General features: G+C 45.5%; 1 protein-coding gene across 1 annotated transcript in view; it reads left to right on the forward strand.

The window, feature by feature from the left end:
- Positions 1-9,231: 9,231 nt before the first annotated feature.
- LOC116943525 (melatonin receptor type 1A-A-like) overlaps positions 9,232-18,515 on the forward strand; it is a 47,391-nt gene continuing 38,107 nt past the window's right edge. Inside the window, exon 1 of the mRNA XM_032956434.2 lies at positions 9,232-10,093. Coding sequence (XP_032812325.2) covers positions 9,862-10,093 — 232 coding nt within the window. The 5' untranslated portion in view covers positions 9,232-9,861. The remainder of the gene's footprint in view (positions 10,094-18,515) is intronic.

Below are 18,515 nucleotides of genomic sequence, written 5' to 3' on the forward strand. Positions count from 1 at the left end.
CCATGGTAAATCTGATGGCTGGGTGTATGGAATTGATGTGGTCGCGGAATTGGTCTAGAGCAGGCTGGCCATGTGGCCAGATGACAAAGGTGTCATCAACGTACCTCTTCCATAAGGTCGGGCGTAGAGTGGCAGTCTGGATGGCGTCACTTTCAAATGTTTCCATGAATACGTTGGCTACAACCGGAGATAGGGGGGAGCCCATTGGGGTGCCCCCAGTTTGTTTGTAGAAAGTTCCATTCCAGGTGAAGTATGTGTTGGTTAAGCAATGTCTCACCAGGGGGGGTACATCAGTATGCAGTCCTTGATGAACCAGGTCTTCAATGATAGCGATGGTGTCAGGTACCGGGACTTTGGTGAACAAGGACACCACATCAAAACTGACAAGCAGGTCGTCTGGGGACAGGGAAATGCCTTTGATTGTCGATACCAGGTGAGTAGAATTTAGTACCGCAGAGGTGTTTTTTCCAGTGAAAGGTCACAGTATATCAGCAAGAAAACGTGCCAGTTTGTAGGTGGGGGAGTTGACAGTAGAGACGATGGGAAGAAGGGGTGTATCTTCTTTGTGTATCTTTGGAAGGCCATATAATCTTGGTGGTCTGGCAGCAGAGGGTTTCAACGAGAACTGTTTGATCTCATCAATTAATGCTGTTGAATCAGAGATGATTTTGTTCGTTTTGGTGACCAGGCTGTTGGTGGGATCTCTTTTTATTTTTGTATAGCTGCCATCGTTGAGTAGTTCTTGAATTTTGTTGTTATATTCTGTTTTGTCCATGATGACAGTGGCATTGCCCTTGTCGGCTGAGAGGATGACAATATCATCCCTCTTTTTTAATTAAGATAATTCAAAACGTTCATCTTTGCTGATGTTGCTGGGTGGCAACTTAGCGTTTTTGAGGGTTGCAGCTATTTCAGATCTTGCTACGTCTGCAGAGATGTGACTCAAGCCCTTGAGTGCAACGTCGACATGGGCAATGATATCATTAACCGGTAAGTGTCTCGGTGTGACAGCAAAGTTTAGACCTTTAGCTAAAACGGATTTCAGACCATCAGAAATGGAACTGTTACTGCGATTAATTACGACTTTGTTGACGTCTATCTTTTCGGTGTGTGGATCCGATTTTTTGCTGGAGAGGTGATTGAATTTGGAAATAAAATTGTCCCTACATTTGGTCGACATAAGTGAGTTTTAGTCAATGATTTGAACGCTGGAAGGTCGGTGCAGTCACGGATTTGTTTTGGAAGAGAGGCTCTGTCGCCCCAGGTTCGATGCTTGGTCCTGAGAGGTGGAGTCAGGAAGTTGGCGTCAGATGAGCGAAGGCTACGGGATGGGTTGTGGCGGTGGAGCAGGTCAGTGAGGTAGGAAGGGGCCTGGTTATGAAGGGCTTTATGTGTGAGGAGGAGGATTTTGAATTGAATTCGTTGTGGGACCGGGAGCCAATGGAGGTTCTGGAGGACAGGGGTAATGTGGTCACCGGTGCGGGTGTGAGTGAGCAGACGAGCAGCAGAGTTCTGGATGTACTGGAGTTTATTTATTGTTTTGGTTGAAGTGCCGTATAGGATGCTGTTGTAGTAAGCGATTCTGGAGGTGATGAAGGTGTGGATGAGGGTTTCTGCAGCGGAGAGAGTGATGGGCGAAGTCTGGAGATGTTTTTGAGGTGAAAAAAGGCAGTTCTGGTGATTTGTTTTATGTGGCGTTCAAAGGAGAGGTTATTGTCACAAATGACTCCAAGGTTGCGACTTTGAAGGGATGGAGACAGGGTGAAGGTGTCGACAGTGACGGAGAAACTGCGAATGGATTTAGTGATAGATTTGGGACCGATGATGATCATATCTGTTTTGTCGCAGTTACGTTTAAGGAAATTGGTGTGCATCCACGATTTAATGTCAGCGAGGCAGTTAGAGAGAGTGGAGTTGGTGGCGGAGGTGATGGATTTGGTGGAGATGTAGAGGTGGACATCATCGGCATAGCAGTGAAAGTTAAGACCATGGTGGCAAATGACGTTGCCAAGGGGAAGCAGGTATAGTATGAAGAGCAAAGGACCAAGCACCGAGCCCTGGGGGACACCTTGGGACAACGGAGCGGTGGAGGAGGTGCAGTTGTTGATGTGGATGAACTGTTGTCTGTCGGTGAGATAAGATTGGAGCCAGGAGAGGGCAATGCCAGTAATGTTGAGGGAAGATTTGAGGCGAGATAGGAGAATGGTGTGGTTGATAGTGTCAAAAGCTGAAGTGAGGTCCAGGAGGATGAGGATGCTGAGGTGACCAGAGGATGCTGAGGTGACCAGAGTCTGCGGAGAGGAGGATGTCATTGGTAACTCTGAGGAGGGCTGTTTCAGTGCTGTGTTGTGAACAGAAGCCGGATTGAAATGGTTCGAACATGCCATTTGAGGAGAGGTGGGTTTTGAATTGTTTGGCAACAGTGCGTTCCAGTATCTTAGACAGAAAGGGGAGATTGGAAATGGGCCGAAAGTTTGACATAATGTTGGGGTCAAGTCCAGGTTTTTTGAGAATGGGGGTGACATCAGCCAGTTTGAGTGAACGTGGGATTGAGCCAGAGCTGAGAGCGGAGTTAATGATTTTTGTGATGAGTGTGGAGATAGCTGGTAAACAGTCTTTGATGAGATGGGATGGGATGGGGTCCAGGGCACATGTTGATGTTTTCATCCTTGTCAAGATTTTAGACAGCTCCCCTGGCGACACTGGGGAGAACTGAGACAGCGGCTGAGAGGTGTAGGGGTGGGGGAACAAATGATGGAATGACAGAGCAGACAGTGGTGGCAGAAGAAGAGGACAGGTTGGTGTAAATGGTGTCAATTTTGGTCTGAAAGAATAATAGAAAGGTGTTGCATTTATCAGTTGTGAATGAGTTGACGATATTGTCACTGGGTTTGAGAAGTTTATTTACTGTGTAGAAAAGAGCCTTTGGGTTGTTAGAACCAGAATATATGAGGTGTGAGTAGTAGGTGGACCGGGTAGTGTTAAGAGCTTCCTTATACTGCTGAAGGTAATCTGTGTAAGCTCGTAGATGAACAGTTAAACCAGTTTTATTATGGAGCCTTTCGAGCTGACGCTTACGGGATATCATTTTGTGCAGAATAGGAGTGTACCAGGGAGCAGAGTGAGTGAATGAGACAGTTTTAGTTTTGATGGGAGCCAGATGATCGAGACTGGTGGAAAGTGTTTCATTGTAGTAGTTGGTGAGGTCGGAAGGGTTGTCAGTCACGGGTGGGGAAAGGAAGGAGGATATTTTGCTGGCAACAGAGGCTAAAAGGGCAGGAATAGAGATGGATTTAAGATTTCTGAAAGAAATTGTCCTTTTGTCCTTGGTTGTAGAAATGGGGAGATCAATGTTCATGGTGATTATCAGGTGGTCCGAGATGTTGAGGTTGTGGGGCTCAAGGAGCGGTACGGTGAGACCAGTAGAGCAGACCAGATCCAAAATGTGACCACGGCTGTGGGTTGGAAAGTTGACATGTTGGGTGAAATTTAAGCAGTGTAGCAGTTCCAGGAATTCAGTAGCAAATTTACAGTCAGTGTCAATGTGGATGTTGAAATCTCCCAGGAGCAGAACAGAAGGTGAGATTCTAGATTTGAAGCTTTCGTGACTGCAAGGATCCTTACTCTTTGGTTCTATTCGGTAAAGTCACGTAGCTAAAAAAATAAAACAACAAAAAATCACGACGTTTCGGCCACAACACAAGTGGCCTTCATCAGGTGAAGGGACCGTACTGTCCAGAGGACAGCGTTGGAGTGAAGACAGCCAAGCCCAGGTCGCGTCCTTTAAGCTGTGTGGGAGGAAACAAAAAAAAACGCCTTGACAAAGGAATTAGCATAAAATGCTGTAGAGGACCGGCACGGGGGGGGGGGGAGGGAGTTTGCAAATGTTGGTGTGAAGGGAAATAAGCTGCTGTGAAAGTTTGGGATACACTACTTGAATAAATATACTGTACCATTGAAAATTAGTTTAATGTTTGGTATGATTTAGAACATCTTTCCAATGATTGTCAAGGCGTTTTTTTTTGTTTCCTCCCACACAGCTTAAAGGACGCGACCTGGGCTTGGCTGTCTTCACTCCAACGCTGTCCTCTGGACAGTACGGTCCCTTCACCTGATGAAGGCCACTTGTGTTGTGGCCGAAACGTCGTGAATTTTTTATTTTTTTATTTTTTGTTGTTTTATTTTTTACCTACGTGACTTTACCGAATAGAACCAAAGAGAAGGTGAGATGGCAGATAACTGAGTTAAAAAGTCAGAGGGAAAGGAAGGATTTGGTTTGGGGGGTCGGTAGATTATGGCAGTGACCAGAGGAGTGGGACCAGAGAGTTTGAAAGTGATGTGTTCAAAGGACTGAACAGCAGGGATGGAGATGGTCGATGTTTTAATGTCCTTTCTGTACACTGCAGCGACACCACCTCCCCGCCCCTCAGTTCGGGGTTTGTCCATCTATGTATATCCTGTAGGTGTAGTCTGGTTGAGTGCGAAATAGTCCATAGGTTTATGCCAAGTTTCAGTGATACAGAGAAAATCCAGGTTGTCAGTAATGAATTCATTTAAAATGAGGCTTTTATTGTTTAGTGAGCGGGTGTTGAGCAAAGCCAGTTTCAGGTGACTTTGCTTCGTGGTGAATTGAGAGGACCGAGGGATGGGGCAGAGATTGGTTAGGTGCACGTGTCGTATGTTGTGATGACGTATTGAGGAAGTTGTGGTGCGCAAACAGGACCAGATGGATGGAATGGAGTTTGGGGTTGAGTAGTTGTAATTGAACATACGACCAGAGCATCTGTGAGGCGGACGGCGAATTAGTCCAGTTCTTAGTGAATGTCAATGCAGTCCAAATGAAGGTGGTTGTTGATTGAGTGGAAGTCCGCGGTGGAGTGGAGTGGTGGCATTATCCAGGTGTGGAGCTAGCACTAGTTTGTACCCAGATGCCCGGTGTCTTGTAAATGGGAGGGCGTCCACGGCTCCCAGGCGCCGCTCTGGCTTCTCGACGGTGGCGCTGCGACCGCCGCGTGACGGGAGCCGTGGGAGCGGCTCAGGCAGATCCGGGGAGCAGCAGCTCAGGCAGACCCGGGGAGCAGCAGCTCAGGTAGACCCAGGGGGCAGCAGCTCAGGCAGACCCAGGGGGCAGCAGCTCAGGTAGACCCAGGGAGCAGCAGCTCAGGCAGGCCCAGGGAGCAGCAGCTCAAGTAGATCCAGGGAGCAGCAGCTCAGGCAGGCCCAGGGAGTAGCAGCTCAGGCAGGCCCAGGGAGCAGCAGTTCAGGTAGACCCAGGGAGCAGCAGCTCAGGTAGACCCAGGGAGCAGCAGCTCAGGTAGACCCAGGGAGCAGCAGCTCAGGTAGACCCAGGGAGTAGCAGCTCAGGCAGACGCAGGGAGCAGCAGCTCAGGCAGGCCCAGGGAGCAGCAGCTCAGGTAGACCCAGGGGGCAGCAGCTCAGGTAGACACAGGGAGCAGCAGCTCAGGTAGACCCAGGGAGCAGCAGCTCAGGTAGACCCAGGGAGTAGCAGCTCAGGCAGGCCCAGGGAGCAGCAGCTCAGGCAGACCCAGGGAGATGAGTCACATGTGGAAGAGTTGTCTTGTTATTGTTGTTGTGGGCAGGTCGCTTCTCCGCCTCTGATATCGAATCCTCGTCGCTTTTTTCCATTTATCGCAATTACCGCAAAAGTTTGTGCGGGGCCCATAGCTACAATCTAAATGTAATACACGAACGGTGCAGAAACATTCTTATTGCATCACTGTGCACAGGGCGAGCTCTATAATTTAATAGAATGAGTCCGGCTGCGGAAACGGACACGCAAAATAAAGGCCACCATAGTTTCCCTGCAATACAGGTTGAAACAAGTATCAAAGTGCCCCATACGATGGTACTTTTTCTCATTTTGGTAGCACGTACCAAGAGTGATCGTGTTGTGGAACAATGTGCTTGGCTAATGAAATAAAGCTAAAGCTTTACCGTATGAAAAAATACGCTTTTTTCCACTTATTGCAATTACCGCAAAAGTTCGTGTGGCTGATGTAGGTTCCATATTCGCAATGAGCTCTGGCATTGCCAGACTCCCCTCCGCGAACACTCATTCAGGAATTTCTTATGAAGCCTTGAGTTAATTTTTGCGTAAACATAAATGCAAGTACAACACGAATGTATGCCCTTTCGAGAAATGTAAAATACTGGTTACATAATAATACAAGATAAGTGATGAAAAAATAACATTGGTGATGTATTGTGAAAAGAGAATGAAATAGCAAAACAATGAGTGTTCAGAAACAGTCAAAACAAATAGCATCATTATCATGACTATACAAACTTCGATAAATTTGGGGAATGTTCTGCCTCATGGCAGGCGTGGGGGCGTGTGTACACATGCATTTACTGTTTGGATGTTGAGTTTGGTCACGTGACCAGGAAGTTACGATTTGACATTCTCTAAGCCATGCGGCAGGTTATCAGCCATTACACAGAGTACAAAATGGTGGCACAAATAGCGTTTCAGCGAAGACAGGTGCATCTGTTCATTGTGGGCCTTTAAGAATGTTATAATGGCCATTATAATGCTGTAAATGTCTTTATAATGCTGTTAAATTGTTATGATAAATATGAGACCTAGTTAACAACGAAGCCTGCCACTTGCCTTATTGTGAATGTTATTTGTAATTGAATAAGTCGAGTCAGACTTGTACCCATGTAACCTTATTGCGATCTTGAGAGCAAGGATGACGAAATATCTCATCCACAGTTCAGTGTTGTGTAGTGCTGTACATGTAGGCTGCAGTATTGTGATTACACGATGTGCCCTTACTTAACACAGTAGCTTATTCTCTTGTATAGCTATTCAGGAATAATGTAAGTGCCTGGTCCATCCAGGATCTATTGTTGAGTTTCATGTTATCTAAGACAATGTTATGGTGCTGTAGTGTTCATTCATTGTATTGATATTTCCAAGTATTAACAGATGCTGTATCTGTGCTGTGTTTTTCCATCAGTTTGACCTCGTTCAATTCATTAAATACGTTTGGAGTCGGATGTTCACCCTGGTTCTGAAGGTTTATTGAATGCGAGGTTATCTACTCGGATAGTGGTGCAACGCAGCGCACAGCGAGGCCGAGACAGGGAAAATTCTGTATAAGGTGTCCATGAGGACAGCGAGAGACGACAGTGAGTCCAATGAGAAGGGATTGGGTTGACTAAGAGAGGGTAGCACGTTCAGGTAAGAGAAGTGAGAGAGGGGAATCATTTATATGGGAGAGGGCAGTAAGTTGGGTGAGAGAGGGAGTGTCATGGGCTAGAGGCTCGGAAGTAAGGTGTGGGAGGCCAGGGAATGTTGAGGGAAGAGAGCAAGGCTACCTACCGGTGTTGCCATCATTTATTGCCCAAATCCATGGCTGAGTGACACGTTAAGAATATTAATGAAATCTGGAGACGGAGCGTATCACGAGACACCGAGAGATCTGCTAAAAAAATCATAGGGGAAGATCAAGGGAAAGAAGACATTTGAAAGAACGCGCTAGGAATGTACTGCTAACGTGAATGAGGCAGGGGTGAAAAAAAAACTATGCAGGATTGAAGGAAAAGCACTTTATGGGTCTCGGTGGCATAATGATAATGAATTCGTGACAAAAAAAAACAGTCACCATGCTCAGCAACCTTGGAAAGTATTGTTAAAACAGAATGGCTATTTTTCTGTTTTTTTAAAAGCTGGAAAAGAGTTATTTAAAATAAAGGTTGTAAAAAAATAACGTGCTCAATGTATTGAGTATCCTCGTTAAACATTGTTAAAGTTTTGGTTCAAATTCTTAGGGCATATTCGTTATTGTGAATAATTGGTTCTATTTTAATGTCCTTTGAACACAATATGACCCACACAAAGTGAAATAGAAAAAAGGTGAACTGGGACCCACGTCAGCGAAAACGGTTGATGGTTGTTTTTTCCACGATTATTTTTGTAACAAAACTCACATTTTTTTTATTAATTCAGAACAATGTCAAGGAAGTAAAAATAGATCACACGATTTCAAAGGTTCCTGAATTTGATTGCAACAAATCGCTTCACAGCGCTTTGTCAATCCACGACTGCATAGAGACCTCGCCGCTCAGTGTTGTTGGAGAGTCATCTCACAGCATTTAAACGCGTCACGACGTTTCGCTGGAGAGTATACCCAGCATCATCATGTTGTTAACTACAGGTACTCAGGTGTCGAGTGATATCTGAGATCTGAGCGGCTGTTAACAACCTCATCATGATGCTTGATGTAATCTACAGGGAAAGTCGATACCCATCTAAACGTTGTGGGACGACTCTCAAACAACAACACCGGGAGTGCTGAAGCCGTAAGATTGTCACGTGTACTTCACGTGACACATGTCAGGGCGCCGCGGTGGCTAGATGTTAACTCCCTCGCCTGATATGCAGGAGGTCGTGGGTTCGACCCCGACACCTGCTGCATATTGGAATGCGCATGTGTCGCTTTGTTGGTGGTCGCGTGGATTTTTCTCCGGCTCCTCCCGATTTTTCCTCGAAATTGAGAGCGTTTGCCTGCTATACATTTCCACGTGAGAAGCCACTTCGTTGAGCTATCATTTGTGGCCAGGTCACTTCTGAAAAAGAGCTACACAGTAGCTCAGTGTGGCCTTACCTGGTTAAATACGAATTGTTTATTTGTTGTTTTAGTGTTGGCTGGAGGAGGGTTTACCAGAATAAATTGTACACGACCTATCCCAAAATAAACCTATGACGAATCATAATGCTGTTCGTGAAAGCCTACGTAGAAAATACTCATGGTCAGCAGGGAGCGGGTTCCAGGAGCGGCTCAGATATGTGTGTGTGTTGAAATTCTTTCGCACCGTACGTAGCTAACCGTGCTAATCGGGCGTGCGGGGGAAGGACAATAGACTACAGACAAAAAGCATTCTAAAGAAATGAGTTTTCAATCTAGATGGTGATTTAAAAGTGCAAAACTCCAGTGGCTTCCCAATATCGGAAGGAAGAGCGTTCCAGACGGCCACAGAAGCGCGTCTGAAAGCGCATCGCGATGCCGTGACCACCGTCTCGGCTCGCTGCTGCTGCTGCGAGGATGTGCGGAGTTCGCGTGATGGTTTCACATCACTCGCCACTGATGTTCACCATGACCGGGAATCCAACTCAGGTGGCCCGATTCGTAGCGAAGTGCATTAAACCGGCACGGCACACGAGGGGGTGGGTGGCCAGCACCACACCCGGACGCCTTTGTCTCCCTAGTGGCGATGTTTACACATCGCACCAGGTACTCATTTGAGGCTGAGTCGACCTAGAAGAGGCCCAGAACCGGTTCAGATAATCATCCCTGGTGTTGGCCGTGTTGGCCGGGTTCGTAAGCGCAGCGTATCGCTAACTGCACGACCGCTCTCACCGGCTCACAGATACTCGTAAGACAACAGGAATGTGAAGCAAGCAAGTGCTGCGTCAAGCAACATGCACGGAGTTAAACCCCCACAGCGCGTCACCGTAACTCCCCGAGCACCTTCCCTTTCTCCCTCGACCCCCACCACTAACATCGCAGAGCCTCGGCTGCAGCGCCTCCACCTTCCCCTCCTCCTCCTCCCTCCCTCCCTCACCCACTCATCACACGCACATGGCACCCGTCTACTCGTCCATAGCGACGGCGTCCCGTGCACAGCGGCGAGACGCCGCCTGGGCAGGAGACGCGCATCTTCTGCTCCGCCGGCAACTCTCCGGACGCGGCTCGCATTCCTCATCCCGCCACCTCCGCCGGCAGCAAAGGCGCAACGAGCAGCAACAACAGCGGGAGCGTCCGGTAGCCACTTAACCTCGCTGCTGCTGCTGCTGCCGCTGCTGCTGCCTCCCGGTGACTCCGCGACTGAACAATGAGTGCACAAACCCGCGTGCTGGACGCCGCCGCCGCCGCGGTCGGGGCAGCGCACACGATGCTGCCACCGGCGGCGCGTGGCAGCGGCAGCGAGGAGGAGGGGGGGGAGCGGCCGCCCTGGCTGGGACCTCTCTTGGCGTCTGTGCTCATCTCCACCATCGTGGTGGACATCTGTGGGAACCTGTTGGTGATCGTGTCAGTGTTGCGCAATAGAAAGCTCCGGAACGTAGGTGAGTGGGTGAGTGAGTGAGTGGGTGATTGAGTGGGTGGGTGAGTAGGTGAGTGAGTGGGTGAGTGAGTGGGTGAGTGAGTGAGTAGGTGAGTGAGTGGGTGGGTGAGTGAGTAGGTGAGTGAGTGGGTGAGTGAGTGGATGAGTGAGTAGGTGGGTGGGTGAGTGAGTGGGTGGGTGAGTGGGTGAGTGAGTGGGTGGGTGAGTGAGTGGGTGGGTGGGTGAGTGAGTAGGTGAGTGAGTGGGTGGGTGAGTGAGTAGGTGAGTGAGTGGGTGAGTGAGTGGGTGAGTGAGTAGGTGAGTGGGTGAGTGAGTGGGTGATTTAGTGGGTGAGTAGGTGAGTGAGTGAGTGAGTGGGTGAGTGGGTGAGTGAGTAGGTGAGTGGGTGAGTGAGTGGGTGAGTGAGTGAGTAGGTGAGTGAGTGGGTGTGTGAGTGGGTGGGTGAGTGAGTAGGTGAGTGAGTGGGTGAGTGAGTGGGTGTGTGAGTGGGTGGGTGAGTGTGTGGGTGAGTGAGTGGGTGTGTGGGTGAGTGCCTGAGTGAGTGGGTGAGTGTGTGGGTGAGTGCCTGAGTGAGTGCATCATTGCTCCATCACCGATGTCATGTGCGCCCTCACTATTACCAACGCACCTTGCTAACACAGCGGCATGTGTTTGAACAAGTTTGGCTCTGCTGATGAGACCCAGAAAGAGAAACCGGACTAGAGTTCATTTCCTTAGACATGATGATGGATAGTTAAAATCCTGGAAGATCAATAGGGCGATAGACTTAAAACATGTTGTCTTTGTGTGGAGACAGAGCGAAGTTCTGCTTATATATCGTACAATTGTACTACAGCTGCTGTGTGTAAGGCACGTAAACAAATCTAGTGTGTAGAATTTGATATGGAGACACAAGAGCGGACTTTTGCTTGTATAATGGTTTTGCTCAGAACTTATAAGGACCATTGCTCAGAATGTAAAGTTGCTCATGCACGATTCACATTGTGAGTTCGAAACATCATCATAACCAGTCGTGATGGATTAAAGCCTCCTGCCTACAAGCCGCGTCGAGTGAGTTGGCGCAACTTGAGCAGAGTCAGCTGGTGCCTTGTCAGCCGCCGGGTGGGTGAGTGGGTGTGAGTGTGCGACTCGAGATGACCACACGGAGAAGCTACGGGAACGATCGCTTCTCCCTGCCTCCGAGTCGGGGCCGCGCGTTGCCTTGAGGTGGAGTGAAGCATCGCCGGTGGTCCTCCTCCACCACGCGGTGGGCTGTGTGGAGTTAGGTTGCCTGTGCGTGTCCGGTCTGTGCTGCAGCGTCACAATGTTGATGTCGCGGCAACGTCATCGTGATGGAGTGGAGTTAAAGAGTGGCGCGCAGTGCTTAGCTAGCACGCGATTACAGAGTTAGACTCGTGGCACGCAAGATGGGTGGCGAGCGGCGGCGCCCGCACGTGTTCCAGTGCCCGCCACACATCCACCACCCTTGCACCAACGAGCGTGGGGACGTATGCTCTAGGTGCGATGTCTAATCTGTGAATGATTATGAATTTCGGTGAGCTAATCCCGTCGACTACCGATGAGCCGAGCGACTCAAACACGACGTTGTTTATACGGCTGCTTTGTATTAATTGATTAATAACAAAAAAAAACAGGGGGCATCAGCCGGTGTTTGACATTCTCAACGTTGATGTAAAGCGGCGTCGTCTTGCCAAGCCTGGAGAGTGTTGCCGGCGTCCAGGGTGGGCACACTACAGTCCAGAAAGCATCAGCGGGCACTTCCACCACGTGTCTGTGTGGCTAACAGAGTCATTGCACGTTGATATGACAATTGTGCGTGGGGGTTCAAGTTTAGGCGACACAAAGACAAGACACAGATCCCCCCCCCGTCTCGTCTGAACCGATCTTTGGGGTAAGTGTTGTTCGCGAGCAACTTTGAAGGCCGGCACGGCACACGAGGTGACCGACACATTTGCTGTACACACGCAAACACAGCAAAAATAGTTGGTTGCGCTACGTCAAAGTCGATACTTATGAATTACGTGATGGTGAAATGCACCAATGATGGTTTTCACAAACAAAAATAAATCGGGTGCAGTGATAAGTGTTTACAATTCATTTCTCAACACCCATGTAAGCAGTTTTTTAACCACTTAAAGTTACTCTTGCAATTGACAACTTGAGTAAATATATAATTTATATGCGCATGTTCATAACAGCAAACTATTGTTTTTTTATCGTACTTGATAAGGCTCAATTATCACATGATATTTACATTTTTGTTATGGTAATTAAAAAAGAGATACACTAATCTAGCTCGAGTATGCCCGCAAGTGTTGTTCTTCACCAACTCATAATACACAGTGCTTTTGTCAATCCACTGCTGGATGAATGTCTCCACATCCAGTGTCAGTCATGGGAGTTGATTGGCCATACTTCACCGTCCTGGTCAGTACTGGTAGGTGAAGGGAGCGGTGGAGCGAGACTGGTTCAGATATCACTCGTAATGATGTTAATCATGGCCAGGAATCAAACTCAGGTTTGCAGAGTTCATATATCTCAGTGCAGTAGCCACTGTGCCAGCATCTTAACATATGTTTGACATGCAAAACTAATTTGACTTAAAACTTCCGTGACTGCAGGAATTCATATTCTATGGTTCTTTCGGTAAAGTCACGTAGATAGAAATAATAAAAAGAAAGTGATTACAAATATCACGACGTTTTGATCGCAACACAAGGGGTCATCATCAGGAACAGAGAGGTTAGCCTCTGAGGGCAAGCTGTTTATTAAAGTTTAGAGTTGGGCGGGGCAGCTAATGTTAATTGTAGGAGGTTGACAAGAAAACACAAATCAAGTCATGACCCAAAGTGGTTGATGACATCTTTCCAATGATTGTTGAGCTTATAACCATCCTCTCGGTTGAAATTGTGTCTGTGTATATGGGTGGCTTCATGAACAAATCTTTGTTGATAGCCAGTAGGCTTGCAAAGTACCATCGTCTTAGAGAAATCAATTTCGTGTGGGCCAGCTGCATTAAAATAATGATCAGCCACGGCAGAAGTATTGGTCCTACCGTATTTCAAATCTGCCTCATGCTCACGAACACGGTCCGAGACATGTCGCTTAGTTTCCCCAATGTAACTACTGCCGCAGATACAGCTTAGTTTGTAGACACCTATATATTGCATGTCAGGGATCTTGTCCTTCACAGATGGGATCAGATCACGAATTTTATGTACTGTGTTAAATCGGACCTGGATCTTGTGTTTGTTCATGATTTTGGAAATATTTTTGGTTACCCCTGCTATGTATGGCAAGGTGATGGTTTTGATTGGATCCTTAGATGGCTCCTTCCTCACGGTTGGGGTGATGGCTTTGCGGATTGTGTAGTCAGTGTATTTATTCGCCTTGAGAGCTTGGTGTACGTGTTTGAATTCACTGGTCAGGTGTTCATGGTCGGAGATACATTGAGCTCTATGGTGTAGCGTTTTGATGAGGGAATTCTTCTGGGATAGGTGGTGGGAATCAGGTTTTAGGTAGACGTCAGTATGGGATACTTTCCTGTAGACAGAATGGCTCATTGAGCCATCTGGTCTCTTTTTGATTAGGACATCCAAGAAAGGTAGCATGCCATCCTTTTCTACCTCCATGGTGAATTTGATGGGTGGGTGTATGGAATTGATGTGATTGAGGAATTGGTTCAGAGCTGGTCAGCCATGTGGCCAGATGACGAACGTGTCATCCACATACCTCTTCCACAGTTTGTATTGGTGAGGCAGTGCGTCACCAGGGCCAGTACATCAGTATTCAATCCTTGTTGGACCAAATATTCAATGATTGTAATGGTATCGGGCACAGGACTGCAAAGTTGAACCCTTTAGCTAAAACCGACTTTAGACCATAGGAAATAGGGCCATTACTCAGATTAATAACAACCTTGTCAACGTCTAACTTTTTAATGTGTGGGTCTGGTTTCTTCTTGGAGAGGAGGTTGAACTTGGACATCGGTTTATCTTCACATTTAGATGACATTTTTTAATCACTTTATTTTTTGTTTCTATCTACGTGATTTTACCAAAAGAACGATAGAATATACAAAACAAAGATATGGTGTATTCCAGGGCATGTTTAATCGAGTTGAATTCAGTCGCTGGGCTTGGCCAGCTTGTCTCTACCCCTGTGCAAGGACAAAGCATGACTCATTCCTGCAGGCGAATGTTTAGAGCTCACACTGGAACTTCTCATTGTTGGGAGTCTGACACAGAACTGTATTCCCAACTTAGGCCATATGGAACACACCGAAGCCACTGTGCTCTGTTAGATTTAGGAAGGCTGCGAACAAAACCACCCTTTGTCGCCTTACATCAACCAACTAACATCACTTCGTTTGCTCATTTCGTAAAAGTACTACTTAATTTGAATTAATTATGATATGAAAAAAATACCAGAAAGTATATATAAAATGTGTATATAATATTGACTGCAAAGACATGCACCAGGGAAATAGGCTTGAGGAAAGAAATGTGCTGTCAGTCACACCGTTAGCACTGTCTATGGCTCATGTACGCGTTGGGCTCAAAGCATTCAAGTGGCTCAAATAGAACACCGCCTCAAGTTTTATTTTTATCTGGAAGTTCCACAGTCGCTTATTGGATAAACTTCCACTTCCAGTCGTGGAAATAATTTAAATATTCTGGGGTTTTTCTAGTGATTGAACAATGCACCCATTTCTTTGTGACGTTTTAAGTGTACAATTACAACATCATTGCCTTTAATGACATTTTAACTTCATATCATGACCATTAATTGAACGTAAACATTACAACTATGCTTTAACATTGTCGCATAACTCTTTTGAGAAGAGCGGAGTGGAACTTCTACCCATCAACTACTTATCCCCTCACAATGTGGGTGACATACGTCTTTATTTTTGGAACACAGTATGCATAACGAGATAGCACATTTTAAATCGTGCATTTTTGAAGTGCACTTGCAAATGTTGAGATGCTATTTAAAAGTCATAACATGTTGAAAAGAGGTAATTTTAATGGCAGATTTAAAATATTTCATCACTAAGAGAACAAAATTGTAGCATTGAAAGTGTTGTATAATTTCTATCAATTGGTGTTTGATTTGGCTGTGTGTGAATAGCCAAACAAATATTGGTACACTAATTGAAGTGGCTAAAAGCAATTAGGAATGCACGAAACCTTCCAAACAAATATTTGTCTGATAAAGTAGACGTGTTTAAAATATCTTAAACATTTTCAACATCTTTAATTTAAGCCCTCGTAAATCTTGAAAACATATTTTAGCGTGTAGTAGCACTCACATTGCTTAATATTTATACTCTTTGGTTCTTTCGGTAAAGTCACGTAGGTATAAAATAAATCACGACGTTTTGGGCGCAACACAAGCGTCCTTCATCAGGTGGAAAGCATGCTTGATATTTGTGATTTTCACTAACAATAGGGAATTACTCTGCATTTATTACAGATACAAATGCTTTCTAAATCGTAATTTTGCCAAATTTATAACTTTGTCTGATGAGAAAATAGGCTCATAAGTAATATAAGTAATGTAATTTAAAAGGTAATTCCATAAAATGTTAAGAGTGTGCTTTCATTACATTACAAAACAGTCACTGAAAAAAATGTTAATGTGCATTTTAAAAATTGTGGGAAAAACAACTGGCGATTAAAAAACTCAACACTCACTGAGTGCTCACCAACTGAGCTAAAAACGAACGTGTTAGTTTTGGCTTTGCAGAGAAAGTTTGATTTCCTTTAGAGGGCACTATGCACACATGATATGTGTGTAAAAGAAGTCGGATTCAAGCCACATGACTGCCGCCTGGTCATCTGTTGTACCATTCCTGAGAAAGCTCTTTCAGAGATACCAGGTGATACAAAACAACTGTGGCAGTTCCAAATGTCAATGCCACGACTACATGATTAAAAAAAATATTTGGCAGCGGTGCACAAGCACAAGAAAAAATTATATGGCAGTGTCGTTGACGAGTGTGTTGAGTTTTTCATCATTTTTATTTGGCTGTTACAAAGATTGGGTAGAGGGGCTGTGGCTCAGTGGTTAGTGCACTGCGCTATGAATCTGGAGACATGAGTTTAATTCCCATCCATCAACAACAGTGGTGATTATAATTGAACCAGTTCTGAGTGCCCACCTCTAATCCACAAACAACCCCTAGGTCCCTATGACTCACTCATCCAGCAGTGGATTGCCCAAAGAGATGTATATAATTATTTATAATTTATCATTTTACAGCGTTACTTCGCAGACGTGCTGATGAATTGACTTCAGCCAATCTGACAAACACATCTGAAATGGAGCTCAAGCCTGTGGGAATAACAACTGCATGTATGCAGGGAAAACAGGTTATAAGAACTATAAGCACTTAGTACATATACTGTGTATATAACATTTAGGGTCATTATTTATACCGACGTTACATTCATGGCAGCAGCAGCAGCAGCAGCACAACCTCAATGTCATTTAAAATAAGAATACACAAATTAATCCTTATCTTGAAATATATATTACACCAGGTAAGTCTCAAAACAGCGAGGTGTAAAAAGGCGATACGTATGGAAATATACTGAATGATAAGACAACACGAGTATTGCCCCTTGTGAGCTTAGAGGACAGAAACACTTTTGGATCCAAGGTTCCACGTGCCCTGCGGCTACGCGACCACTTTTTGTTTTTATCCGTAAACAACAAAGTTGAACAATGCATGCCCCCTCTCGTTGATGCAATCAGGAGCATGTTTCTAATTAACGAGGTATAAAAACAAATAAATTAAGTTATTTTAAAATCCGTGATGTTGTGAGAGATTGTCCTTTCACCATTTCACCAACACTGTAGCATACTCTTGTTTAACAGTGGGGGTGGGTTCTGTGGGGGATATCAGCCTCATTCACTCTGCCCCCAAAGACAAAGATCCCCGTATAGCCTGAACGGACTTTTGGGACAAGTGCTGTTAGCGAGCACATATGAAGGCCAACACGGCACACGTGGGGGTGGGGTGGTCAGCACCAAGCCCGGCCACCTTTGTCTCCCCAGTGGCGATGTTCACACACCGCACCAGGTACTCGTTTGAGGCCGAGTCGACCCAGGGGAGGCCAACGGTTGCATCAGATAATCGTCACCGGTGTTGGCCGTGAGCGGCCTTGCCTTTAACAAATGCCAGTGAGTGATAGCTACAACATTTACTCTGCGGGACTTAAAACTTTAGTGAATGAGTGCCAGCTGCTCTCATACAGAGCACCTCGAGCTGTTTCCACATTCTCACCTCGAAGTTGATGACATCAGGAACAAGGAAATCCTTTGGATGGATGCGTTGCACACCCTCATTGGTCCCCGAGCTGAGACGATGCACACTCACGCTGCACATGGAGACACATTCATAAGAAAAAAAACATTTCCATTTCTGCTGGTTTGTCTCGAGGCATGTTTGCGTGGATTTGAGAGGCACCAAAGCGCCGGCAAAGTCTCATGAACGTGGCAAGGAGCCAGAGCCTGGGTATGAACGAGCCCTCCCTGCGACACCCTCTGGCAAATCATACATTTATGTAACAACTATTTGTATTATGTGTACGCACCAATTTAAGTACGATATATCTAGTATTACTTATGTAAAGCATGTACCATTATCTAATTTTCAATAATGACTAAGTGCAGTTCATAAAAAAACACACAAAACATTATATAAGCAACAAAGGACATTTTACTGGTTACACCTCTCCCGTTACGCAGTTCCGCATTAATATTGTATGCTTATACTTTTAACTTAAATACTGTATAATTATAATTTGTATGACATTTTCATTATTTGCTTGATAGCCAATGCTTTCTAATAGAAAACGATTAGTATGTTAATTAAAATGTGTTCATATAACACGTTGGCTTTCACGACCAACATCATCCATAAGTGTTTTTTTTAGGTTAGATTGCCAAATCTAACCTTCAAAGTCTTCTCAGACGCCCGAGAGTGTACAGCACAATATCCTGCTATGTTAGTCTCTGCCATTTTTATATCTTCTTTGAAGATGATAACACTGCCCATAATAGCATCAAATTTATACACAGTTATATCGTCAGACAGTCTTAATGATGAATGTGGTATTGAAAAGTTTAGTCAAGGTATATTTAATATGTATATTTAATTAGTTTGCCTTCATGAATCATACAAATAATGACATAAATATAAAGCTGACCTTGCATGCTCAAAATGGTATCCCGGTCACGTGTTCTTAATAGCGTTAATTGATAATAAAAAGGGGGATTTTTGCGAAGAAAATCTGCAATAACTTAGAGGTCACATATCGCATTGACATGTTGAAATGGAGTACAATGTGAAAGAGCATATGCATGCCCATGGATAAATGCAAAGAGTGCAAACAATTTATGATTTGTTGGAA

The sequence above is a fragment of the Petromyzon marinus genome, chromosome 18, assembly GCF_048934315.1.
Source record: "Petromyzon marinus isolate PM22_M1 ecotype Great Lakes invasive population chromosome 18, UKy_Petmar_22M1.pri1.0, whole genome shotgun sequence".
NCBI lineage: Eukaryota > Metazoa > Chordata > Hyperoartia > Petromyzontiformes > Petromyzontidae > Petromyzon > Petromyzon marinus.